This window comes from Pleuronectes platessa, chromosome 16 (assembly GCF_947347685.1).
Source record: "Pleuronectes platessa chromosome 16, fPlePla1.1, whole genome shotgun sequence".
NCBI lineage: Eukaryota > Metazoa > Chordata > Actinopteri > Pleuronectiformes > Pleuronectidae > Pleuronectes > Pleuronectes platessa.
In genome coordinates, this window is record NC_070641.1 from 21,762,755 (window position 1) to 21,788,551 (window position 25,797).

The window sequence follows — 25,797 nt, forward strand, 5'->3', positions numbered from 1 at the left end:
CCAGCTGCTGTTTGACGCCCCTGCACAACCTGGAGCTCCATTGTTCCATTGAAGGAAAAAGCACCCCCGATCATGATGGCGCCCCCTCCACTGTGCCGCGTAGAAAGGTAAAAAAAATTCTCGTCAGAGAATAAAACTTTCTTCCACCTTTGAATGTCCCATGTTTGGTGCTCCCTTGTAAAGTCTAAACGGGCAATTTTGTGGCGTTGAAGGAGACGTGGCCTTTGAAGACGTTTCTTGTTTTTGAAGCCCTTCCTTCGCAGATGCCGTCTGATGGTTACTGGGCTGCAGTCAGCACCAGTAATGGCCTTAATTTGGGACGAGGATCGTCCCGTGTCTTGACGGACAGCCATTCGGATCCTTTGGCTCAGCGCCGGTGAGATGCCACTTGATTTTTTTGTTCCATAACCCTGAGGATCTTTTAAGAAATGCAAAATGACTGTCTTACTGCGTCCAGCCTCAGCAGCGAAGGGACGTTGTGAGAGGCCTTGTTTATGCAGTTCAACAATCCTACCACGTTCAAAGACGGTGAGCTTTTTTGCCTTTGCCATCAAGAGATCTTCACAGTGTGATTACTTGACAGGAAATGACATGGAATCCACATTTTTGCACAGATTTTTGCTTTTAAAGGCTGTGGTCTTAAACTTTTGATCAGCTGATGAACAGCCTACTTCAGTTAAATTGTTGTTTTCAATAAATTGCCTGCTCACAACTTTTGGTCTCTTGTTCCCATTTCTTCTTTTTGCATTTTGAAGCTCTACTTAGAACCTTCCTAAGATCCAACAGTGCAAAATGCAAATTCATGACATTTTTAAACTGGTCTTAAGATTTTGATCAGGAGTGTATCAGCAATTATCTGTACTTTCTAATCAACACTACATTTTAACAATTCATGTGGGGGGGGGGGGGGGGGGGGGATTGGTCCAGTGAGCCAATCAGAGCAGGGATGTGATGGTAAACAGATTAAAGACAGGACGGTACAGTTGCAGCAGTTCAACTTTATTAAACATATAAACAGACGAAATCATAGCATGAAAAAAAAAATGTGCATCGCATTTCACACACGATGATACAAAAAATACAAACCTGAAATATTTTCATTCTGCACAGAGTAGAAAATGAGATGCTCTTAAATCACATCGGCAGAAAAGATCAACTTCCCTGAGTTTGACTGATCGTCTTTATTCACTCGATAGTGTTTCACTCGTGGATGCTCTTAGAAAAAAGAAGACACGACTAATATGCATTGATGCATTTCATAAAAATCACAAAGCAACTCTCAAAGCACAAATGGCAGCAGGAACAAAAACAAAATCCTTCATCATAACCTGAGACATCTGATCAAAATGGCAGTTTAACAGATCGAAAGCATTTTATCAGGCGGAGGGAAGTTTTGTATGAATCTATTTATTAAAGTGAAAACATGGTGGGACGTTGTTCTGATGTTTTAGCAGCAGCAGCAGATAAATAAATCACAAAAGAAAGAAGGGTGTACCCCACACACGCACACACACACACAGACACACACACAAACTCACTCACACCTCACGGTTGAAAGAGCAGAGGCTGCATCCTGACGAAGGTGAAGTTGTAGAGCTGCGGCAGACCCTGGTGGCTGATGCTGCTGAACTTGTCCCACATGAACGGCGGGAGTCCGTCCTGCGTGGTCGGCCCGTTCACCGCCTCCGCCCGGAAGTCCTCCGCCATCTGGAAATCTGTCACCTGGACGGAGAACAACACGCACACACATGTGAAGCTCTGACCTGACACCACCCACGTGACCTCTGACAGCAGGACGGTGCCTGTGTGGACGGGATCGAACCTTCGTGTCGTAGCAGCCTCCCGGTGAAGGCTTCTCCGACCTCAAGTCATTGCGGCAGCAGATGGACTTGCAGGGGTCGCCTTTGGAGTATGGATCCTTCTTGTAGTCTGAAATCAAGCAAACAGACGACAGTGACCACGAGAGATGTCCAGGCTGATAAGAAGATCTTTACTGAAATGTATTCAAATCAATGCTTTTTGTGTGTATTCCATGATTTTACCTTATTTTTTGTTTAAAATTCACTAGATTTGGATATTTATTTACCGTTGAACCTCATGATGTGCTTCAAGGAGTCCAGGTCCTTGACGTCGGCCTGGTCCCGGCGGAAGATCTTGGCCCTGGGACAGAGATCGTAGGAGAAGTCGTCTCCATGCGCCTTCCACATTTCACCGTAGCCACTCAGCAGGTAGATCTTCTCGTGGAAAGGTACGTTGTAGGACGGCCAGTAACCTAAAGGTTAAACAGGGAAAAGAGAAACTCAACAAATGAAACAAAAACTGAAGGAGACGGGGAAAAGAAGAGCGGTGGTTACCTCTGCGCAGAGCCTGCGTCTGGTCGGAGAACTCCACCAGGCCGGGGATCTGCTCCACCACCGTCAGAGCTCCGTCCTCCACGCTGTGGCCCAGCTTCACTTTGCTCCGGTCCAACACCATGTACTGGTTGTTGTAGGTTCCTGGAAGAGAGGGACTTCGTTACCAATCTCAAATCAGGAGTAAGAAACTAGCTTGAACCTTGAGATTCAGGGGTCAGATCTCAGTGTTTGTGTTTTGTAGGTTTTGAGTCTCTGTAACGCTAAAAATCCCAAATTTAAATCTACCCCGGCAATTTCTGATATAAAATTGTGTTGTTTTATTACATTTATTGTTTCGCCGATATGTTCAGTGTTGACATTCATCTCTGTTGTTAGTCTTTAAAACAGTTTGTTTCAGATCCACTCACCTGAGTTGTGCTTGGAGAAGATCTGGGCCCACTCCTCTCCGGTGTGAGCCAGACTGTGAGCCAGCCGGACCCTCTGCCACGCCAGCAGACTGTGGGGGGACACCGACTCAAACAGGGAGGAGTTGAACACATCGTTGGTGGTCTGGGTCATCATCAGACCGCTGCCCAGGAGATAGAAGTCATCCAGAGACACCAGGTAACCTGCGGGAGGGAGACAAGCTTCACAATCCAGCTGTTGTTGAAGAAACGAATGGCTGTGATTTCACTCTTCGAAGAGCCATCACACCCGGGTAGCTGCTGAACGACAGTTTCCCAGTGGCCGTGTTGGGATCGGCGACGTGGAAGTCCCAGTGTTTGTAGATGCGCATGGTGGCAGCGTACGTGTACCAGCTGGAGTGGGCGAACAGGAGGTTCTCGAAGCCGGGGAGCATCTGAGGAGGACCAGGGGAAAGAGGGGGTGAGATTCTGGGTTGAACAGGAGATTGTGCGTCTTGTGAAATGATTGGAATTTGTGTCAGTGTGACTTTGATTAGAGGAAAGTGAAAATATCCGACACGGCACATCAGCACAATACTCAGGGGTCGAGAGGAGAGAGATCAAGGCTCCTGTTGCAGAGCTGTAAACTGGATTTCCATGGAATTTAAAATCACACACTAAGTATTCGGCTCCATTACTGGGACGCGTGGATGAAATGATACAAAACCACTATGGATAATAGTCGTACTGGATTTCAGTGTCAAGTGTTGTGTTGTTGGAAACATGTGATGTGGTTTTCAACGAATGAGTTCATTTGTTGGGAAGTTCGGGAACAACAAAGTAAATCCAGATTGAAATATAAATATAAAACCCTGTGCTTTGTGTTGTTGTTTGTATTTGTTATGCGAGTTGTGTCACAGGCCTTTCACCACAACATGTTCTAACCTCCCACCTTGATGAGCGCAGAGCAGTGTCCCATCCCCGGCATTTTGAAGTCTCTGAGTCGGGAGCCGGGGACCAGGGCCGGGATCAGATCCAGCAGGTCTCCCACCGCGCTCAGGAACTGGACGGCGAACAGGGACAGCGGCTGGGGGGGGGGGGGGGAGAGACACCAGATAAACAGCTGTTAGTCTGAAAATAAGAAACGACCAGTACTGACACCTTCAGAGTGACAGACACGGAAATAAGACTTGTGAAAAACAACTGATCGAATGAAATGAGAATCAGAAAAAATATTCAAAATCACTGAAATCGTGCAGCTGCTTGTCAGCTTTCACGCTTCTCTCGGTTTGTTTAAGCCTAAAGTGGTTCCTGAAGCCGACCTCATTAAACCTTATATATCAGAGTCCACAAAAACAATATTTAATATCTGCTCATGAAATAATGTGAACGTCTCAGGGCCTCCAAACCTTTTTCCCTTGTGTCTTGGCCCAGTCTCTCGCTCCGGCTTGGAGTCCGTCCATCTGGGCCACGATGAAGCCGGCGTGTCTCCACAGAGGATCCGAGCTCTTGTTGGACTTCACCTGCTCCCTGACCCACGAGTCCTGCTTCCTACGAGCACAAGAACCACGAAAAACCTTTTAAAAACACTGAGCTCTCAAAGTCAAAGATCTGTATGACGTTTATAGATTTACTTGAATAAGAAGGAGAGAAATATTGATCCTCTGAACCACTCAAGACCTATATGCTCTCCTCTTCTTGCTGAAGTCAAGAGGGAAGCTAAACTCTGAGCTCGGACAGAAACCGCACCTCTCCGAGAAGAGGATATGAAATATGGAGGCAGTTATGTGACCATGGGACTCTGTCTTCTAAAGAACTGAGGCTGCTTTTTCATTTTTAAAAAGGAAAAGGGAACAGACTAACTCCATGAAACTCTGAACCGGGCCGAGGATCTTTGGGTCGTGAATCAGCTGCGGGTACATGTTGATGTAGTTGTCCATCATCTGCCTGTGGAGGGAGAGGACATGAATATGAATTAAATGCATGTTGTACTATGTTGCTGTTGTGAAATGACCAGAGGAGCACTGGTCCTACTGGGCGGTGAGGAAGCCTTCGAGGTATCCGGCCAGGAAGAAGGTGACCTCGTCGGTTTCGGGGGTTTTTCCGTAGCCGGCCCGGATCTCCAGGACGCTCCAGCCGGTCCTGGACAAGGTGTTGTTCAGGTAGCCGTACGCGTCCCCGCCCGGGTCCAGAACCCCTTCCTTCAGCAGGACGGACTTCTGGAGCGGATCCCAGTACACGGTGGCTGCTGTCATCTCTGGGGGGGGGGGGAATCACACAAGTATTAACAAATCATTTAATTTGTACATCACATCTCAGACAGAGGGAGACACAATGCTTCCCTGTACAACGTATAGAAAGTACACACATCAATAAATAACCAAACACTCATACAGCACACAAATGAAACACTTTTATATGTTGACACGGATTTATTTGTATAAACTAAATAGAGATTTGAAAAAGTTTAACAGAGGAGGACTCTTGTATCAGGAACACACCTCCTTGATTCCAAGCAGCTGCTAACAGGGAGTCCTTACACAACAGACTCACAGGGACTCGACCACAGACTGTATATGGGACTCGACCTACTTACTGTCTTCAGCGGCGAGGCTCGCCCCGAGCAGGAGGAGGACACACACACTCCAGGCCTGAAGCATGGCTGACGGGGAGGAGGCGGCAGGAGGCGGCAGGAGGCTGAGGAGCGGATCTGGGAGCTGAAGACAAAAAGTGATTCAGGAGTGAAACCAAGCGTCTGGTCTTGAGGAGGAGGAGTTAAAGCCAGCAGCAGCAGAGGGGAGGGTCCTGATTGGCTGCAGGTCAGAGGAAACGGGAAGAAGACAAACGTCGATGTGACACTGTGGTTATATATAGTAAGAGGGACACTGTGGTTAAATGTGGTTATATATGGTAATATATGACAGAGACACTGTGGTTATATAAATCATTTACATAAAAATAATAGATTTAACACAGCGGTAAAAAAAAAACGCTTCACCCCAGATGGGACTCGAACCCACAATCCCTGGCTTAGGAGGCCAGTGCCTTATCCATTAGGCCACTGGGGCTCAGTAAGACTCTGTGCAGTATGGACAATATTTAAACCAATTAAACAAGGTATTTTAGCTATTTTTTTGCGCGTGCATGTGTACGTGCGTGCAGCACAACAAACACACACCTGTGACTCGTCATTGACACTTTACAGGGTTTGTTGTGACCTCGTTTCCGGTCGAATATGAATGTCGGGGCTTGCGGAGACAGCAGCATGGAGGCATGTTAATTTTGTTGTTCTTTTATTACGTCTGCAGAATCGATCACCATTGACAGCCCCCCCCCCCCCCCCCTTCATCGGCATTGTGGTGAGTAGACGAGTGGATTTTCATTTTTCTGTGAACTATACTTTTAATGTTTTTATCCTTGATTAGTTTGAGATACTGTTGCTTTGTTGTTTTTATTTCATTGTATTTATTTGCTTTTTCTTGCTGCTCATCGTTCTTCTCTCATGTTCCCTCATGTTATGGAAAGATAATTAATATTCTTGAATGACTCGTGTTCCTTATGGGAACAAAAACAAGTCCCTGTGATGTAAAATCAATGTTTTAAGGTTTGAGTTAGTGTCCAGGAAATAAAAGTAAGCCATGTAATGAAGTCACGGTTACATCACAAGTGTATAAGTGTGTGTTGTTTTATAATACACATATTTCCCATTAACTCTCAATCCTCATTCAAACAGACCAAACACGGAAGTTACAGTTATTTATTTGTGGTACAAAACAAATCTGCTTCAGCCGTTTATGAGCCAACCTGTGCAACAGAAGACATCAACACACAGCAGGTCCCTTTGATGCGTTTCTTTCCAGTTAAAAACAAAAACCATACATTAAACAATCCTTTTAAATCCTTCACATGATGTGAGGCTGCCCCCCCCCCCCCCCCCGCTGGTCGCCGCAAACTACACAACAAATCATGAGAATGCCCAAAATCATCTTAATCCTCAGAAGACAAAATAAAAGACAGATTACACACGATTAAATAATTATATTCTCTGTAATATAGAATCAATATTTTCCCTTTAGAACTTTCAAGTATATTTTGAAAAGTATAATAAATAAAGTTGGAATGACGAGAGAGAAAAAATACAACACACGTGATTTTTAAAGCCGTTCTGCTTTTCGTATTTACATGTAGTGTTTGTATCCCACAATCCACCATGACGTCATGTCTGCGCCAGTCACTAACTTCAACACCAGGTTCATTTCCCAGTTTCTGTTATGGGGAGGAGAAAATAATTTCTTTGTTGTGACACTGTTCACCTCAAAATAATATTTTACTTGGAGCTAAATAAGTTCCTTCTAACTTTGATGCTGAAGAAATAAAATCAAAATGTAAAAGTTAAAGTATAACAGCTCAGATCCATTTCACTTCAATAAACTAAGAGCTACCAAGGCACAACTCATAATGGTTCCTACTCCAAAGCTTCAGATACAGTTTCCTTCTGTTTGACCTCATTTTGTGAAAGACAGTCATGTTACAAAGCAAAGGAGAAAAGCTGAGAATCAAAACGTGTTCTGGTAAAACGCCACCAGAGAAGCCTACCACGTGATAACAGCTCGTTTCAGTAGTTTCCACCTTTCCAAAACCATTCTAACCATTCCTGCTGCCGTATTGCACTGCAAAGATCACTGCTGGGGGAAATGTTGGACTTCATCTCCACAAGAACACACACACACACAAAAACACACACTCTCATTCGTCATCGACCAGTTTCTCGGCGCCGTTCTCCGTTTGACCGCCCGAGCCGCCGCCGCCTCCTTCCTCTCCGCCTCTTCCGTCCTCGTCCTCCTCTTCATCTTCCGTGTAGGTCAGCGACTGGCTGCAGTAGTTGATCATGGTGCGGGACAGGTCCACCTCGATGGGGAACACGTCCGCCTCCTTCAGGACGGCGTAGCACTCGTCGTAGTAGTGAGACATGCCGGAGACGAAGCGCTGCAGCTGGAACACGATGTCCTGGACTGTGGAGGAAGGAGGAGCAAATGAGAGACGGGGTTTAAAACTGACTTGTTGAGGAGAAGCAGCAAAGGAAAGGAAAAGAAATAAGCTGTTAAAAACGTTTTGCTGAAATCATGAGATTGTATCAATGACATGGCTGCAATAACTTACTAATCATACATTTTAATGATGTATTTGTGCCAATAGAACAATATTATACTATGATTATCCTGGCGAAAAATAGGTAGGTATGATATTATGTCCCGAATGACAAATATAAAGTCAAAAATCTAGAAGATTCTCATGTGTTGCCTGTTTACTCAACAACCTCTTCACTTCACATATCCTGTTTTAGATCTGTGATACTTCCTGACGTGATAACCGACCGTGTTTCTGATCCAGCAGCTCGATCTTCTCCAGGACGTCCTTCCTCATTTTGGCGAAGCGGGCCCGGGCCTCCTGCCGACACCGCAGCACCAGGCGGTACTCGTAGTTACCGGTGCTCACGCGATACATAGGCTCTCCGATGGCCTGTAGAAACAAGCACATTATTCACACTGCATTTGAGAACATTAAAAAAATACATGACACAGCTCATGTGCTCAGTCGGGGTTTGGTAGCTTTAACATTTGACTGATTATTTTGAATCATTACTCACAATACTGCTGTATTCTTCATCGTCCATTTCCTTCACCTTCAGACAGTACGACTGAAAGAGACGAGAGATTAGATTAATTAATCTGTTGATTTAAAGGGAAAATGTTTAGTAATTGTATGTTGTACACTGAACCAGAAGAAGAAAGCTGTGTTTTTACCAGATACTCAAACTTCACATCCAGGTACTTGCGGATGGTGAGCTTCGTGTCCGGTATGGCCTTGTGAAGGTACGTGTTCAGGTCATGGAGCATCTGTTCAACGAGACACAATGAAGAGTTGGATTAAGTAATCCGTTTTCTGCTTGAATTCATAATGTTTTATGAATCTTTCTCTAGTTCTTCACAGTTCTATAATCACTTTCCTCTTTGAGAAACCGGATCAGATCCGAACTCTTAACTGTACTCACGGGTTTGATGGTCTTTAGCAGCTGAATTCCATATTTCTCAATGTTGCGGTGAGCATCAGCAAACTTCACAAAGGCCTCGCTGGCCGCCGCCTGGGGCTCTCGAACGCCGATGACAGAGAAAACGTCACCAAACGCTGAAAAGACGTGTAATCAAATACCAATCAGACATATTAGACACTAACACTGAGAGGATATCTACAAGGAAGATCTGTATTGGGTTTTTCTGTCTCTTTAGAAAAGATGAACTGAACAACACATTGTTTTTGTATTCCTGATTCTGATCAGTGTGACTCACCTCTGTGAGTCTGAGAAAGCTCAAAAAAAGCTCTGAGCAGCCTCTTCGTGTGCTCCATCAGCCCTGCAGGCCAACAAGGGAACAACATCACACCGATTTCCACAAAGAACCACAACTCAAATGATTCTGGAATTACTGATATTAGAGTTTTAGTTATCACATTTAACTAGACTAGTAACTGAAGTCTAGTTTCCTTATTAGATAATTCTTTACCTTTGTAGAGCTCTGCTGTTTTCTCCAGCTCTTCCAGTCTTTTGACGAGTCCATCTGCAAAGCACCATTCATTTCCATAAGCATTATTTTATTATATATGAAAAAACTAAAGATAAAGATAAATAAAGATCATGATAATAATCTCACCATTGCAGAGAATAGCTCTGCTGAGTCCCAGAGCGTCTGCAGTGCCTGAGCTCATATTCTCTACCAGCCGATGTTTGACCTTTTTCAGCACTGAAACACACATCAACATGTGTTTATGTATGTTTATCCAAAGCACTGCATTAAAATACATGGAATTAAAAAAAACAGAGTCATGGTTCGGGATTCAAAGTGAGTATTTTGGAGGAGATACCTATATCCAGAGACTTCCCCTGTTTTGGATCTGCCTGCAGTTTGTTGTAGTGGATTGTTGCTTCTCCCTGAACACACATAGTTAAAACAACAACAAATAAAACACACACATTTAAGAGATCATATCTAGAAAATAAAAAAATAACCCCTCCCACTTGTTTAATTATATAACTATAATAAATTATTTAGATTTAATGAATTTTCTATAACGTGGTAAAGTTAAACTTGTTCAAACTTTTCTAGCGCCATGACGCCGTGGGTGAAATTCACATGTGGTATCTGCATCGACTGGGGAACAGCAGCACAATCTAATCCTTTAATTCCAACACTGAACCCTCTCTTTAATCCCTCGTGTCGGAAGTCAGGGAATTTTTGTGGGTGTGAACAATGGCTGCTAAAACAACACAGGCGCTCTGTGTATGTGACGTAATGCCGAATGCTGCCAGCTATTGTCATGAGCTCTTCGGCCTGGCTGGGCAGTTAAGTCCCTTTTCTCCACAGTCCAGTGGCGGGTGTGCACCCATTCAGTAAAGTGTTGGACTGTTCACTGATAAATCTACAACCAGAGTCGGATACAACAAAATGTGAGTAATGTTTTATTGATTTATTTGTTTTATGAATATATCTTTTCATTCATCCCCAGTGGAGCAGACTTAGACAATTTAATTAGTGTTTAATTTCGTAAAACTTACCCACAGACATTTTCTACAGTATTGTCTATATTTATTTACTTATTCTTCTCATACATTAATCAAGTAGTGAAGGTATATTATACAGCCGACCAAGTTCTAGACCTTGAATCCACAGAATCTATCTGACTGTATCCTAATGGTGCTCAGGACTATTAATAACTATGAACCGTGATCTCCAGAGCTTGAGTACCTGGACAACTTGAATCATCTTGGCCACCTCCACTTTAGTCTTCCCCTTCACTGGTTTCCCGTTCACACCTGTGATTTCATCGCCTGCTGCCAGCGTCCCCTCCAGAGCTGCTGGGGTGTTATCGAAGACCTGGGAGACGACACCAACCACATTTACAAAAGGTACCAAAGAACAAGAGTATCTGACCTGATCAAATATTGTTTTGAGCCTGTTCTTTCCCGACCTGGACAATGTAGAGGCAAGGGCAGTACTGGGCCCCCCCACCAATGCTGATGCCAATAAGGTTGTTAGGATCTTTCTTCAGACACACAGTACCAGGTACTGTTGGTATCCCTCTGTTCAGGAGAAAGATGACACACTGAGATTTGCAGGATATATGTGATGCTGTTCTTGGACAATTCTAATAAGTACAGACTTATAGTTTGCAACTCTTAATTCCTTGATATACAAACAAGCCGACACTCTTAATTCATCTCAATACAAATTACTTACTAACCAGATCATGAAAAGAATAAAAGAATAGAAAATAAATAATGAATTAAATAAAGAGAGAAATAGCTAGTGTATGAACAAATGCTGTAAAGATTCATATAGATTTAAAAACAGTGAATTGCTTGAATGGCAGAGATCATGAACAAGTGAACACTCACAGCTTGTCCTCCTCCAGCTCGTAGTCCATGTCTGTGAACATCGCAGGGCAGAGTCGCTCCTGTCCCTGAGGGTGAACACAACACACAGACTGATGTGATGAGCAACCACTGACACAGACAGTGGTTTAAAGTGAGAGGAGTCTGTCAAAGCATCTGGCAGCTTCTATCGAATCTGGCAGCATCTATCAAATGCAGGAAAAGAAGCAAGTGATTGTTCTTCATCAGGACAGAGGAGGATGAGGATGAGGAAGAGGAGGAGGAGGATGAGGAGACGCCAGCTGCTGCAGCAGGTGGACCTCCAGCTGGTAGCTAGCATATAGCAGCCTATGCTAACTACCTGTGGTTAGCCTGTAAAATGAGACTGAGACAGTGTAAACCAAACTCACTGCGATGACATCACTGGTTCAAACTCAGATATTAACACAAATCCACTGCACGGGAGCGAGCTACAGGGAAACAGCCTGCTAACGCCGGCTAATTAGCTGCTAGCTGCTAGGCTAACAGCAGGCTCCACTTGGTTAGAAACGTCAACACACGATTTACCTTCGTCAGAGCTCACACCAGTTTCTCATAAAAACGTCAGATGTTATGAGTTAAAAGAAAAAATATCTTTCTGTCCCTTTATTCTGGAACTGTGTGAATTTCCGAGGCCATTGACAGCTGCTCTGTTTACTTTATTTTGTCACTTCCGGCAACGAAGCGGAAGTAGTTCCTAGTGATTGTGGTTCTTCTTCTGGTGTTTACTAGCGGTTGGCAAACAACTTACCGGTGCCCTACCGCCACCGTCTGGAGGGGAGGGGGAGTCATGATGGATATTTATTCCTCTGCTTTTTACAAACCTGAATATTTCCTGTTTCCTGTCTCACCCGAGTCCCTCTGTAGTATTGATCTGAGAGTTCATGTTAAACTGTTTCTTTGTGCTGAGTTTTTAAGTGTCTGTCTCTGTTGTTTACATCTGTCCCATCTGCCTCTTAAAGATTAAATGTGTAAGAGTCAGGTGAAAGGGATCTACTGGCAGAAATTTAATATAAAAGTGTGTAATTACCACAATTGTACTAATTGTTATTTTCTTTACCCTACAATGGATCCTTTATATTTAAATATATAAATATACAACAATCTCTACTGAGGCCGCCATGTTTTTGTTGTGGTACTTGAGTGTGTTCAATTGCAGGCAAATTGCAAAGTACCTTATTAAAATGACAGAAATAACAAAGAATACATTGGGCTCTACAAAAGTGCTGCTGTGGCTTCCTCCTTTTTTTAAAACTGATTCAGAAGCTTTAAATTATCATCCAGTGTAATAGTGACGGAGAAAAAACGTCTTTATATAAATAAAAATCATGTCAACATGTTTGATTTTTAATGTTTAAGTAGATGAGTGAATACAGTGAAGTCTGTTTCCCTGTGATGTAATCAGCAGTGTCCGGCCCCTCCTCCCCACCTGATCTAAACCTTTAGTTTGAAGACTGATTAAAGAGACAGTCGATCTTTTATTCGTAGGATGAGTTCAGCAGCAGTGATTAATCAGAGCAGGACGTCTGCATTGAATCTGCTCTCTGATTGTGATGATGACGACTGAGACACTTTGTTCCTTCTCATTATAAAAGAGGAGAAACTGAAACACTTTCCATTTGACTTCTCCTGGGCCTCAGGACTGAACCAAGCTGCTCCATCTTCCACTGTAACTCCAGGACTCTTCACACACACACACCAGGACCCAACATGAGCTTGGTAAGTTTTTTATTTCACTGCCCTGACGCCTGTAAGTTGTGATCTGTTGGCAGATGTCAATGTTTGATTTTTCATTTTCTGAAATAACTTGTTTTTAAACCCTGAACACCAGCAACTGGAAATGAAGAATGTGAATCTGAAAACTGGCGATCAGCTGAAAATCAAAGGAATACTTCTGCATGATGCTGAAAGGTAATCCAACCAAACACATTTTTCTTATAATCTTTCAAATAATATGTTAATATATACGCAGATACATTGTGGTTTATTGCTCTCGTTACATCTCTGTGTTGTGTTCCCATCTCTGCAAACATCTGGATTTACCATCTTGTGTGAACTCAGATTCCAGATCGACCTCGGCAGCGATGAAGACAACCTGGCTCTTCACTTCAACCCCCGGTTCCACGACGACTGCGACGGAGCTGTGCTCGTGTGCAACTCCAGGTCGGACGGGTGCTGGGGCGACGAGCAGCGGGACACACACAACCCTCTGCATAGGGGAGCAGAACTCAAGGTGAGGGACAGGAGGAGGAGATCTGTGTGGAGGGTTCTGTACAATGATTTCCTCTCTTACCTCAAGCTCTTTCAGTATGAGTCTCACTTGGTTTTGAATTATCTGCCTCAGAGCTAAAATATAAAACATATTTTCCATCTCAGATTGTGTTGAAGCTGAGCGGAGACATGTTCGCGGTGGAACTCCCTGATGGGAACGAAGTCCAGTTCCCGAACCGAGTTAAAATGGGCGTCTTCGACTACTTCCGAGTCATCGGGGACATCAAGCTGACGTCCATAAAGATCAGCCAATAGAAACAGCTGCTGTGACACGTGCAGCTTGGTTGAAAACAATAACTAAATGTTTGAAGACTTGTGATAAACTACATAGAATGTTTAAATGGATGTTTGTTTTCTACTTATCGGAAGTAAATGCAAAAGTGTACTTGAGTTTGAGTTCTTCCTTCACCAGTGTTTATTTGAAATGTTGTTGTTTACACAGGGTTACATACGAGTACAACCTAAAATGATGTTGTCTTCAAATACTTCAAATAAAGTGAAAGCAAAGAAGCCACTGGATTATTGCATTTGTTATTCTGTGTTGGATTTTAAACTATTACTGATTTTATCAAAATTAGAGGAATTATCTCCATAAACTGCTTCATATGTTGGATTATCATAAAATGTGAGACAACATTGTAAAAGTAAAACAAAAGTTTGATGAACAAAAAGTATGTTACAGCTGCAACTGTATAAAAGCATTTTATTTCCTATGACTCTTAACTTATTTCCAACGTATGCATAGGTTTACAACATTTATTAATATGAGAATATAGTCCCCATGCTGCGTGATCTTTATTCATGTGACTCATATTATGTTTTATGTCGTGTTAGGTGTTGATCTGCTGGGAAGAAACGAGCAGTCTTTCAAAATCCACTGTTCTTCAGAGAGTTCTTCATTCACTCTGTATAACATAGTTTCTGTTTTAAATAATCTAAAAAAGAGAGTTGAACGTCCAGGATCCAGGTCAATAATGAAAACCTTCCTCCTGCAGACCCTGACCACAGACCAGGATCTGGAAGTTGATCAGTGCCGATGTGAGACGAGGAAGAGGAGGAGGAGGATGAACATCATACAAACCTGTCTGACTTTACAAGAACCCTCAGGTCCCTCAATGTTTCTCACGGTTCTGTTGGATCAACGTTAAGTCTGAAGTCTGTCTTTCAGTCTGAGTTTCAACATCTACACTTTGATCTCCTCCACTTCCTCGGTGATGCCGTACGGTGTCTTGCGGCTGGAGGACAGAGCAGGTGGGGGGGTGGTGCTGCTCATCTTCGTCCCCTTCGAGAAGGACCCCCCGCCGTAATGACGAGAGAGCACGTCCGCCGCCCTCTGGAACTTTTCAGCCTCCATGCCAGACTCCACTCGCTGTGGGGACCCAGTGGACGCGTCCGGCGTCCTCAGTGACCCCCTGTCCTCCTCCTGCTCGTCCCTGTTAGAGCTGCCTGAGCGTCTTGTGCTGTCCCTCGTCCTGCTGAACGACCCGCTGCTCATGGACGGGTTGGGAGACGTCGTCTCGGGGCTCTGCACAGGCGTCTCTGTCAGAGAGTCCTCATCTTCCTCTTCTGCTTCCTCATCCTCCTCCTCCTCGGCGGCCGGGCTGTGGTTGGACATCTGGAAGTAGTTGGGGTCGTCAATCAAGCCGAGCACCTCGGACATGAGAGACGGCCCGAGGTCCACGGTGAACGAGGCCAGCGAGTCCGAGCGGGTCATGGTGCTGCCGTCGGTTAGAGAGCCTCTCTGCACGTCCCCGTCCTGAAACTGTCTGTCGAGGCGAGAGAGGCGGGGCAGAGTGACGAATCCAGACTGAAGACCTGCAACAAAAAGACACACTGACGTCACTCAGATGAACCAAACTGATAATACAACAAAAAGAAAACAACGCAAACACATTCTGATACGTGAACATTGATAAAAAGACTTAAACATACAAGAGTGACACCATTGTTCACTGGACATGTGAGATACTGAGTTGTTGTATTTAAATGGACTTCATTGTGTTACACAAACATTAACACCTTTAACAAAGTTGTAAATAAGGTGTTGGACACTGTAACAGCTCTAAAAAGTTTCTAAATTCTAAGTTCCTTATTGCAGTAAACTTTCCACAGAGTGTCTAGTTGTTATTAGTGTTGATGAAGCAGCTGCAGGACCGAAGACAAATACACAAATACACAATTCTACAACGTTCAGACACAGAAAGAAGCTGATGGAGAGAGAATGATACAGAACTGATGAGGATGAGGAGGCTTGTAATGCCAGCAGTACACCTGCTTCACCAGTAGATGGCAGTACGTGAAAACCCCGTAGTGATTCCCTCTGCCAAACTGAAGCAGTGGATTTCTTCCATACTGACTTTGCAACACTGTAATCTGAATTCTAAACATTCGTCCAAGAATAACACCTTTTCAAAAAATCGTATTAATATCAGATATATACCCTTAGTCGACTGAAATACACTTAATTCGTGACCTGCATTCCTAGACTGAAATCGGACCCTGGATGGGCAGAGACTGAAGAAGGTGGGCGGGGATGACATAATGACATATGTGGCAAACGGAGAAACCCACTGGCATCCAGCCTCCTCCCTCACTTCACCGGCTCTGGCCCTCGGGCTCCGGGCACATTCCTCCGGAGTTGGGTAAAGAATTCGGAGCCTCAGACGGGGATTTCCAGTCGGGACCCTGGGCTGCTTCATCAGCTCTGATTGGTCCACAGATTATAATGAAGGGTGCATTTATGCTGTGCATCCAGGCGGCCGCACACACACACACACACACACACACACACAACAGGAAATGCCCACTAAGTATCTTTCTCCTTCTCAAACCAGCTGTGTGTGTTAGTGTGTGTCGACCTAGTTGTGTACAGGTGTCACCTAGGTGATCCCAGATGACTCAGAAGAAGCCGTGTGTGTTTGCCGGTCGTCCCGGAGGAATGTGGGAACGCTATCTAAAGGAGGACAGTCTCACTCGCTCTATTTATGTGTCCACGGACATTTATAGTCGACTCTTTTCAGCAGCTCTATAGAAACTGTTTGATCTGCAGGAGAGAGAAGAGTGAGAACAGAGGCCGGGCCGATGCCTCACTGCACCAGGTCCTCTTTGTTTTCCTGATTCCTGGTGACTAACACGAGGACCATGAGTAGGTGAACGGCTGCACATCAAAGTGTTTAGTCTTTGTGTTTGCTTCAGGGTTTACTGGAAGAGAAAGTGTACTCGCTGTAGTCTGCAGCTCTTCAACCGCATGAGAAGCAAATGCTCCTTTTGATTTAATGTTACGTCCAATGAGCTTATGTTCTATGTTTGTGTGGGAGGAGCATGTTCAACGATTTCACTAATTCACAAGAGAATAATTCATGTGTGATTGATGCAGATCCAAATACAAATCTGGCTCAAGTGAATTTAAATGAGGTTTCATAAAGGGACAGTTTGACCTTGTTTGTTTGTTATTCAGCAGGACCCTAACTTAAATGTAAGTTTGTGGACGGGACATGACCCAAAGAATCTATTAGAGTTTCCAACTCATCGCTGAAATAAATCAGTCCAGGTCGTTGTCAGAGAAGCTTCAAGCTGTTTGTTGAGTTGTGATAAAAGTACAGACTCATCATGGAAATCCGCCAAATTTCCTGATTCAATTTTGCTCATGTTTCTCATGTTTCCTTTAAACTTGAACTCACCAGTTTGTGCACAGCTCTGCTAGATAAAGATCTGTGCACAAACACACACACACACTCTGAGTATTATCTTACAAACCCATGCTGGAAGTGAAATCTCACCATATGTGCAGAGGGAGTCCTCTGTGGAGCTGGGGAACATCATCCTCTTCATGCACCCGTTGGGAGGGTCCATGTTGAGCTGGGGCAGGGAGATGGCGGTCTTGATGATGGGGGAGATGTCCGGCGGGGGGGACAGGTCCCGGGAGCCCCTGAGCGGCCGTGGCACCGAGTTCTTCCGGACGTGCTTGAAGGTGCGTGTGAAGAAACCCGTCGTCTTGGAGCTGCTCGTGGAATCCGGACTTCCAGGCTCCCGGACCCCCCCGTAGTTACTGAGGAAGGAAGTGTCACCGAACACGTCCCCGCCGCGGCCAACGTGCATGGTGTGTCGGAAGTCGGCCATTGGAGGGCTGATCATGTCCACAGAGAGGTCGCTCTTGAAGCGGCTCTTCCCCTGCGAGCTGGACACAAGGCCCTTAATCCCTGGCAGTTTTCCCAGACTCATGGTGGCAGAGAAGTTTTGGAATTTCCCTTTAATTCAAATGGGGGCGTAGGGGTGCATGTCCGTCAGGTTTGAATCTACCGTGAAACCTGAGAGGGAGAGAAAGAACAAATTAAGATGCCAGGACAGTGAGGACATGCAAGACAACTATGTGGTTGTTCAGTCTGCAGGGAATGTGCGAATAATCCATTCTCCACACGACCAGAGCCAATGATTCATCGGTCAACGCTTCCCCTGGATCTACACTGAGAGACGCCAGCATGGATGAAGAGTCCCAGCTTCTCTTTCTGCTCTGTCTCTGTTCTGCACAGCAACGGCCTTCAGTCAAAATAACAAACAAGATGAATACCAATGTGGCCGGAGAGTTTTGGGGCAGAGCAACAGAGTCCAGCCACAAAACAGTGAATACAGTTAGACGTAAGACATGCAGGGATGTGTCCTTGTCAGTCTAAGAGGATCACCTCTGCAGGAAGCCGTGTGAAACCAAAGTCTGGTTCATTTACCTCAACCTGGTAAACAAAGCTCTTTAAAGACCGGACACTCGTTGCAGGTTTATAACAAAATCTGTGATATGAAATGTAATTGGATTATATTCGCCCCTTATTCACAAGAACGTGTTTTCTCTTCTCATTATTGATTCAGCTTTTTCTTAGTGACTCAGTTCTGTGGTTTTCAAAGTCACTTCGGCATCCAACAAGTGTGCAGCTGCAGGGATGCAACACATGCACGTTGGAACATTCATTTAAAAAGAGTTTAAATCAGTGATCATGAGTTTTCTCCTTTTACCTTCAAGAACCTTTTAATGAGAAGTGAAACACAAATAAGAGACGAGTGTCAACACAGTGTTTCTTACTGGACGTGGCTCCTTTCTGTCTGTGTTCAACAGCGTCTGACAGGATCTTGTTTGTGTCTCATCCGCTGGGTTGTTCTTCCTCAAGGTTCAGGCAGAGAGAGAGAGAGAGAGAGAGGGAGAGAGAGGGAGGGACGGGAGACAGGGTGGGGGGGCTCCACCACGATGCACCGTGTCGCTCTAAAGAGATTTGTCCATGTGGGCACCACGCTGCCTGTAGACCACACCGGCTCTGTCTCCAAACTTCTTTGTCCTGCGTCCCCCGTCCTCCCCCCCCCCGGTCCCAACACCAGACGTCCAACAGTCCGAGAAAAACAATCAGAGCAAAAACAAGAACGACTCTTTCTCAAAAAGGCAGATAGAGAGAAGAGGGGTAATCCAGTAACTGTTTTGTCTGCATCACCCTGGAAGAACGACGAGGCTCCTGCAGGACTGTCCACGCACTGGATTAGCTGATAATCTCCTCTGTCCCCCCCCCCCCCCCCCCCCCCCCACCTTCCCGACTCCCTCACTTGCTCTCTACCCTCTTCAATCCACTTAGTTCTCCAATGGCGTCCACGGGGAGAGAAGGGGGGGGGGGGGGGGGGCGTCTGTGTTTCTCCTCTTCTCTTTCAGTTCACTTGAGGCCAGCTAAGAGAGAAAGAGAGAGAGAGATGTGAGTTACACACTGGACCAGAGTCTGAGGCCGGAGCGTCCAGGAGCACATCAACGTGTCGGGCAGCTCAAAGTGTGGGATTGAGTGATGCTGGAGATGTTTTCTCCTCCTCTCTCTCTCTCTCTCTCTCTCTCTCTCTCTCTCTCTCTCTCTCTCTCTTCTGTTGTCCGAGGAGTCAGCAGCTTCTCAGGGGAACGAACATGTCAAATAAAACTTCTGCAATTTATTTTTGCACTGGAATAGATTGTTGGCTTCGGTTTTTTCCAATACAACCGTTTTGTGCTTTTGACTCTGAGAAACCCTGCCTGGCAATATCTGGACATTTCAGAGACCGAGCATTTACAAAAAAGATCATTAATCAAGAATATATTGGAGCCGAGGCCGATTCCTCATCGCGCCATGTAAAAGAAAGTGACCAAGAAAGTCCTGCATCTGCTCCAGGATGTCATGGGTTCTTCTTTGGGCCATGTCCCATCCCTCCACAAGATTTCATGAAAATTCATCCAGTAGTTTCTGGGTATTCCTTCTAATTAACCAACAAAGAAGGCCACAACAGTTGAAAATTCACTAAATCCAGATTTGTATCATATTTCATCCTTCCAACAAGTTTCATCATAATCCGTTAAGTAGTTTTTTCGTAATCCCATAAACTAGCAAACCCAAACACAGATGAAAACATAAGCATCTTGGTGAAGGCAACAAAAAGAAACACTAGCCCACTTTTATCTCATCTATTATAATTGGTATTGAAGTTCCAGATATCATAAATACTATATTTTATTTCAAAAGCTGTCCTTATGGTTGAGACATTAACTTTTTCTATTAATCGAATAAAAAGATTGCATGATGTGACGTGTCAGAGACCGTATCTGTGTTTCCTGGATACACTAGAAGAAATGACCCCGGGTCCAAGTGAAAACCAGTAAGCACCGAACATGTGACCTCCATCAAACCACAGCCAGGTTCTGGATTAATGTCCCAGGCGGCTGGAGACTCTCTCCGAGGCCGCGGCCATCTGGACGTGTGATATAACAACCTGAGCAAGGTGATGTGGTGCCAACCGCTCTGCACGGGCAGCGTCCCGGCCTCAGATTACCATCGGTAAATCTACCAGCTAATCCCAGTTTTTCAACAGTTCCAGGGCAAATGTCTGTGGGGGTCTGTCACTCACTGCCTAACCTGACGGAGAGGAGCACACGATGAAGGTGTGGTCGTGTGACAGCCGGAGTAATCAACTTAGAGGTGGCGTTGGATATGGAGGAGGTGGGGCTGGACGGTGTCGCCTGCTGATCCCTCAGCTCGTAACGCGTAGCTTAAAGGAAGATTAGGGCCTGTGGGGCACGAGAAGGTGAGAGGCAGATAAACAAGAGCAGGGACACAAATACCCACTGTGTGTGATGACAGCCACTGGGTTTACAACCAGATCCGATCAGAACCCAGTTTAATTTCACTTTAGATTCAGTTTCCATCCCTGAATCCCTAATAAGCATGTTTTTCTTTCATCTGTCCCGTTTGATGTCACAGCTTCTCGTGGTGTAATTGACATGTTCTCTGCTTTTACAGCTTCCACCCCCCCCCCCCCCCTTACGTCAGCCTTTTTACTCTGGTTCTTCTTTCTTAATGAGCAGTAAATGAGGCTCAACTCGAATCTCTCCTGGCACATTACACCAGCACTGAAACTTGGCCTCGTTAGATGCACACAGAGACGTTTAGATCTGCTGAGCGTGTTATTTATCTGTAAGTTGGACCTGAAGACGTCCATTAACAGGATTGTTTTGCATGAGCAGGTCGACTGGTTGCAGAGGCAGACGGGCTGGAGAGTGTACTGGGAACAGCGTGCGATGGGGAGAGCCGACCGGACGCCATGTATGGCCATCAAATAAAGGATCTGTGGACACTGATGGGAAACACATTTTTACCTCCGGTTTTTACGAGTGTTTTTCCCTCCAAGCTTCTATTCCTGACTCGTCCTTCAATCAGGCTTTTATATCTCTGTTCTTCCCTCAGTCACAAACACACACAGAGTGAAACACGCTGCTACTCCTCCTGCTGAGAGAAGATTTAGACTCTGTGAAACATCTGGAGCCACGGCACCACAAATTGTAGGATCAGGCTCCGGTGACACTGGTGATGGCGCTTAGTCATATGTGAGCTGATACATGTGAACATGAGAGTCTCCACACACACACTTAACCAAAACCTTCTCCCAAACTTAACCAGTTCACTCAAACCATAACCTAACCACCAGTCACCTCCTTCTACTGACGGGAACCAGGACCTCAGAGATGACGCTCTGCATCATCAGGACCGAGCTCTGGTCCCCATCAGGTCCACTCTTCCTTACAGGGTCTGTGTTTATGCTAACAAAGATCCTAGTGAGGACACAAAAAACAGTACACAAGGCCGGGCTACAGTGGCTCAGCTTTGAGGACGCTCCCTCCATTGGACCAGAAAGGCCCCAGTCCTTTCTTCAGCGCGGCACCAGCAGAACTGTGGTTGAGGTCGGAACACCCTGACCGTTATGCACGGCTCCAAAACACAACATGCACTTTAAAGGATCCGCCGCTGCAACGTGGCAAAGCACACCGAGGCCTGCCCGGATGTTACCATTTAGGTCCCTGGTTCGAATCCCGGGCCTTTGTGGGTGGAATGTGCATGTTCTCACCTCCCACGGTCCAAAGACATGCAGACTGGGTTAACTGGAGACTCTTGATGGACCATGAGTGTGAATGGTTGTATGCAAACTGTCCAGGATGTGGAGCCCCTCTCACCCAATGCTAGCCGGGATAGATTACAGATTTACAGATATCTGATTGTGATGGTGTGGCTTTATGATGATGTCTCACGGTATCAGAGCAAACAGATATGAGCTCTATGAATTACCTTCCACTTAACTCTCACACTTTCCTTAATGTTCAGCAGAGTCAACATCACAGAGGAAACATTCCAGATAAGATTTCACTGCACATTACAACTCTTCAGCTAATTCAATGGCTTCTAATACGACGTGCAAAGATCTGAAAGAAAAGGTTGCAAAACAATAGCAGGCGAAGCAAACACATTAATCTCAGTGGTCAGGTTTAAAACCAGTCGTCCACTGGTTTCACAGATTCCTTTTGGACTCGGGTCAACAGTGCAAAGGGGAAATGAGGCCGAGCAACAGTGAAGTGCAAACATATCTCGATCCTTTCAAAGCTGAGCTGAACAAAGAGCATAAGGAAACGTAACCTCTTCAAACTTCCACCAGGCAAACAGGGAGGTGCCGTTAATGAAACATAAAAGTGGCTGTTCAAAGGAGAAGCTGCCAGGGGGGGGCAAGGCCTCTGTGACCTTTAAAGATCTAATGAACATTTTCATTATTTTTAATTTGGTTGTATTATCACACATAGTTTTCACAAAGAATCATATTTGGAAGCTAATCTTCACAGTGAATCGTATAAAGTCTGTTTGAAATGATCCAGACGGGACAGACGTCCGTCCACTGAAGACCCACAGAGCTGCTGAAGCCAGCCAGATGTTGGGACAGGGTGAAGGACAGTGTCCCTCTGTGACGTCACCTCCCTGACAGGCGGTCCACCCGCTGATCTGATCCCTGAAACAGTTGTTCTGTGGTTTCACTGGAGACGCACAGTGACCAATTCATTTTCACCGGCTGCTTCCAAATTGCAGCATTTTGAAAAGCTTCTTCATTCACAAGGACGCAGCTGGTTTTCTACTCGTCTCTTCACTAACACATTATCTTTAATAATGATTCTGTGTTCTGACGCATGATTACATATGAGCAGAGTGTGGCCTCTTCAGAGCACTGAGTGTTTTCAAAAGCTTGCATATGTAATTTAAGGCTCACGATAAAATGCATTGAATCCTCAAGTCTTTACACTGGTATCCAGATAGTTTCAGGCTTGATAATCATTATCTCCAGAGGCAGGAGCACAGTTCTAAAATGTCTGATGTTTATATGTCTCTCAGATCTGCAGGAGCTGATCAGCTCATTGTGCCCAACGTTAAAACTAAAATGGCATTCAGACACTGAGGTGCCACAGTTTGAACTAGATCCCCAAAATCTGATCCAACCATAAGCTGCTTTAAAAACTTCTCACGCATTAATTTAATCACTTAATCTTGCCATTTAGAGGTTTCCTGTTTTATATAATTTAAGCTTTTATGATATTTCTACTGTTTCTATTAATGTTTTACAGTCTTTATGCATCTGATCTGTACATTTAAGATTATTTTATTTACTGAAACGCACATTGAGTTGCTCTTGTGTATTAATACAATATACAAGTAAATTGCATCGACAATAACAGTTCCTATAACTTTTCTTTTCTTTATCTACACCATTTAAATGCTCAAGAGAAACGCGAACTAACTTTAAACCGGGTATTTGCAGTAATATGAAAAACATTTTATATAGATTTATTATAGATTGATAAACCTGCACGGAGACGCACGGTGCGTAAAGTACGCGCGTAAAAAAGGTGAGACTCTCGTTGTCCTTTTACGCAGAACTGTTCTAGAAGACAGAATGAAAATGAGTCTGTGCGGTGAGTTGAAGTGAAGATGATTATCTGCTGCTGTCGGTTACAACCACGTTTAACAGTTTTCACATCCTAAGAAACATGCGTCACACAAAGTGATTTACGAACCTCACCTCAGGGTAAACTCCAGACGAGCTCCTTCTCTCTCTGTTCTCATCCTCTTCGGGCTGAGTCGTACGTTTCCGCTCAGACATGCGGCGGCTCCGAGCTGCTGCTGACAAGTGGAGGGAGATGGAGAGGAAGAGGAGGAGGAGGAGGAGGAAGAGTAGGAGGAGGCTGTACTCCAGAAAAAACGTGAATAGCTAAATAATGATGGATGAAGCTGAAGCCAACAGAAACATCCTGCTGCAAGTTCCTCTGCGAGAAGTGAGCAGAGGTCTGGGAAGAAATGGAGAAAGGAGGCTGCCTGACAAAAGTCTCCAACTCAAGATGGTTGTTTCTGCGGGTTGTTCTGGAACCTAGAAGATGGGGCCGCAACTTGGATTGTGTAACATGAGCCTGCACATGTAGTAAATGATGGAATGATGACACACACACTCACACACACACACACACACACACACACACACACACACTCTCATACAAAAAGAGACATTATCCCTGACCTATGCTCAGCTCTTTAAACATGATCTCTTAATAGCTCCTGTGGGTCTCATCTACCTTTCTTCTCCCCGGGACCTCTCTTGACCTCCTCCTGACGAAAATACACTTGTCACTGCCGCATTCATTTCGGCATGCAACAATAGTGTGTAACGCGTGTGTGTGTGTGTGTAACGCATGTGTCTGCACAACAGGACAAGACATTCCCATCAGTCAGATATTTATGATGACATGGCGTGAGCATCTTCACACACATGTACAAGGTTTATTTATAGAGCGTGTTTAAAACTGCCACAGATGATGAAGTGCTGAACAGGTTTAAAAGGTAAAAATCTCAGAATATAAATATAAAAATCAGTATATATATATATTATAATAAAATATATAAAAGCAATAACATGTTAAGCATCATAAATATTTGAGAATTATAATATTGCAAACTTTGTTAACACGTGTCTGTTCTCACATTTACCATCAGACCTTTATGGTAGTAAAACGAAAAAATCTGATGAACACGTTAAACCTAACTTCAGTTCTCCCATGTGAGTTTTACAGTTCGTTCCAATGATCCATGTGCATCTGTGGTTTCACTTGATGGAGGAGGAGGAGGAAGAAGAAGAGGAGATTCTCCAGGATGAGCACAGGACAGTGATCCTTCCAACCGACGCCTGAAACATCCAACTGAACATCTGTGATGCAGCTTGGACAGAAAGAGGAATCTTTTATCGTGGACGCCAAAATGAATTTCCTGTGGCACATAAAAGAGTGAATAAGACAAAACAGAGAGAGAGAGAGAGGTGAGATAAAAGAGATGAGGGAACACAGTGGACTGATCGAGGGGAGAGGGGGAGGCGGGGTGAGGAGAGGGAGGAGAGGAGGACATGAGAAATGGAGAGACGGTCCTCAATGTGATTCTGGGAGGGCGAGCGGCTCCTGATGTCGACAGCTGCAAAGTATCAGACTGTCTGTGATGAGCAGAGAATGAGGGGGTGAGGAAAAGAAAACCAGAGGAAGGAGGGAGAGATAAAAAAAAGGAGAGAGCAATAACAGGAAGTCACACACAGATACAGTTTAAAGACTATTGTTGTTGTTGTTGTGCATGGTGTGAGAACTGTGTGTTATTCAACTGGATTTCAGTGACCAGAACAACAGAGATAAGAGGAAAACCAAAGGAACAAAATATGAAGCTGAGAAGAGGAAAGAAAAGGAGGGAAACAGGAAGAGAGGACAGAAACAAAATACTTCATCACTCATTATAATAAAAATAAGAACTTTTGTGTCACCATCATCACTGCCTCTCAAACCAAATAGCTTCATCCACTAAAAACACATTTTAATACATCAAGTAGGAATAAGAAAAAACCAGTGGTTCAGGGAAAAGGGGCTGATGGGTTGAAGTTGGGGGAAGATCAGTGTGTTGACGCTGAAATGTGCAGGTTTGGTTCCAGAGCAACAAGAAAG

General features: G+C 44.6%; 4 protein-coding genes and 1 non-coding gene across 8 annotated transcripts; 1 reads left to right on the top strand and 4 right to left on the bottom strand.

Moving 5' to 3' along the window:
* Positions 1-978: 978 nt before the first annotated feature.
* On the bottom strand, positions 979-5,485 carry plbd1a (phospholipase B domain containing 1a). Its single transcript, XM_053443686.1, has 11 exons — positions 5,334-5,485; positions 4,772-4,994; positions 4,601-4,684; positions 4,147-4,288; positions 3,690-3,824; positions 3,048-3,192; positions 2,762-2,962; positions 2,355-2,495; positions 2,087-2,272; positions 1,823-1,929; positions 979-1,722 (listed from the first exon to the last, which is right to left on the bottom strand). The coding sequence occupies exons 1-11, from the start codon at positions 5,395-5,397 to the stop codon at positions 1,546-1,548; spliced, it is 1,605 nt and encodes a 534-aa protein (XP_053299661.1). The 5' UTR covers positions 5,398-5,485; the 3' UTR covers positions 979-1,545.
* A 247-nt stretch (positions 5,486-5,732) lies between these two features.
* Positions 5,733-5,805, bottom strand: trnar-ccu (transfer RNA arginine (anticodon CCU)). The gene has a single exon. It is a non-coding gene; the product is annotated as a tRNA-Arg (tRNA).
* Positions 5,806-6,480: 675 nt separating this feature from the next.
* pick1 (protein interacting with prkca 1) lies at positions 6,481-11,899 on the bottom strand. The gene is made up of 13 exons (XM_053443705.1): positions 11,730-11,899; positions 11,187-11,251; positions 10,760-10,871; positions 10,537-10,665; positions 9,656-9,722; positions 9,445-9,534; positions 9,298-9,351; positions 9,085-9,147; positions 8,790-8,923; positions 8,542-8,634; positions 8,385-8,435; positions 8,113-8,257; positions 6,481-7,749 (listed from the first exon to the last, which is right to left on the bottom strand). The coding sequence occupies exons 2-13, from the start codon at positions 11,225-11,227 to the stop codon at positions 7,484-7,486; spliced, it is 1,245 nt and encodes a 414-aa protein (XP_053299680.1). The 5' UTR covers positions 11,228-11,251; positions 11,730-11,899; the 3' UTR covers positions 6,481-7,483.
* A 768-nt stretch (positions 11,900-12,667) lies between these two features.
* LOC128458769 (galectin-2) lies at positions 12,668-14,068 on the top strand. Of its 2 annotated transcripts, XM_053443740.1 has the most exons (4): positions 12,668-12,920; positions 13,033-13,112; positions 13,263-13,434; positions 13,578-14,068. In XM_053443740.1, exons 1-4 carry the CDS (start codon positions 12,912-12,914, stop codon positions 13,725-13,727), a joined length of 411 nt encoding a protein of 136 aa, XP_053299715.1. In that variant the 5' UTR covers positions 12,668-12,911; the 3' UTR covers positions 13,728-14,068. The 2 variants fall into 2 exon arrangements, with proteins under 2 accessions (XP_053299715.1, XP_053299714.1); XM_053443739.1 differs by lacking the exon at positions 12,668-12,920 and having other exon boundaries at positions 13,027-13,434.
* On the bottom strand, positions 13,864-24,159 carry cdc42ep1b (CDC42 effector protein (Rho GTPase binding) 1b). 3 transcript variants are annotated; one of them, XM_053443711.1, is made up of 3 exons: positions 23,850-24,159; positions 17,252-17,779; positions 13,864-15,287 (listed from the first exon to the last, which is right to left on the bottom strand). In XM_053443711.1, the coding sequence occupies exons 2-3, from the start codon at positions 17,691-17,693 to the stop codon at positions 14,656-14,658; spliced, it is 1,074 nt and encodes a 357-aa protein (XP_053299686.1). In that variant the 5' UTR covers positions 17,694-17,779; positions 23,850-24,159; the 3' UTR covers positions 13,864-14,655. The 3 variants fall into 3 exon arrangements, 2 of the variants coding, with proteins under 2 accessions (XP_053299686.1, XP_053299688.1); XM_053443713.1 differs by lacking the exon at positions 23,850-24,159 and adding an exon at positions 18,544-19,029; XR_008342050.1 differs by lacking the exons at positions 13,864-15,287; positions 17,252-17,779 and adding an exon at positions 19,029-19,170.
* Positions 24,160-25,797: the final 1,638 nt, after the last annotated feature.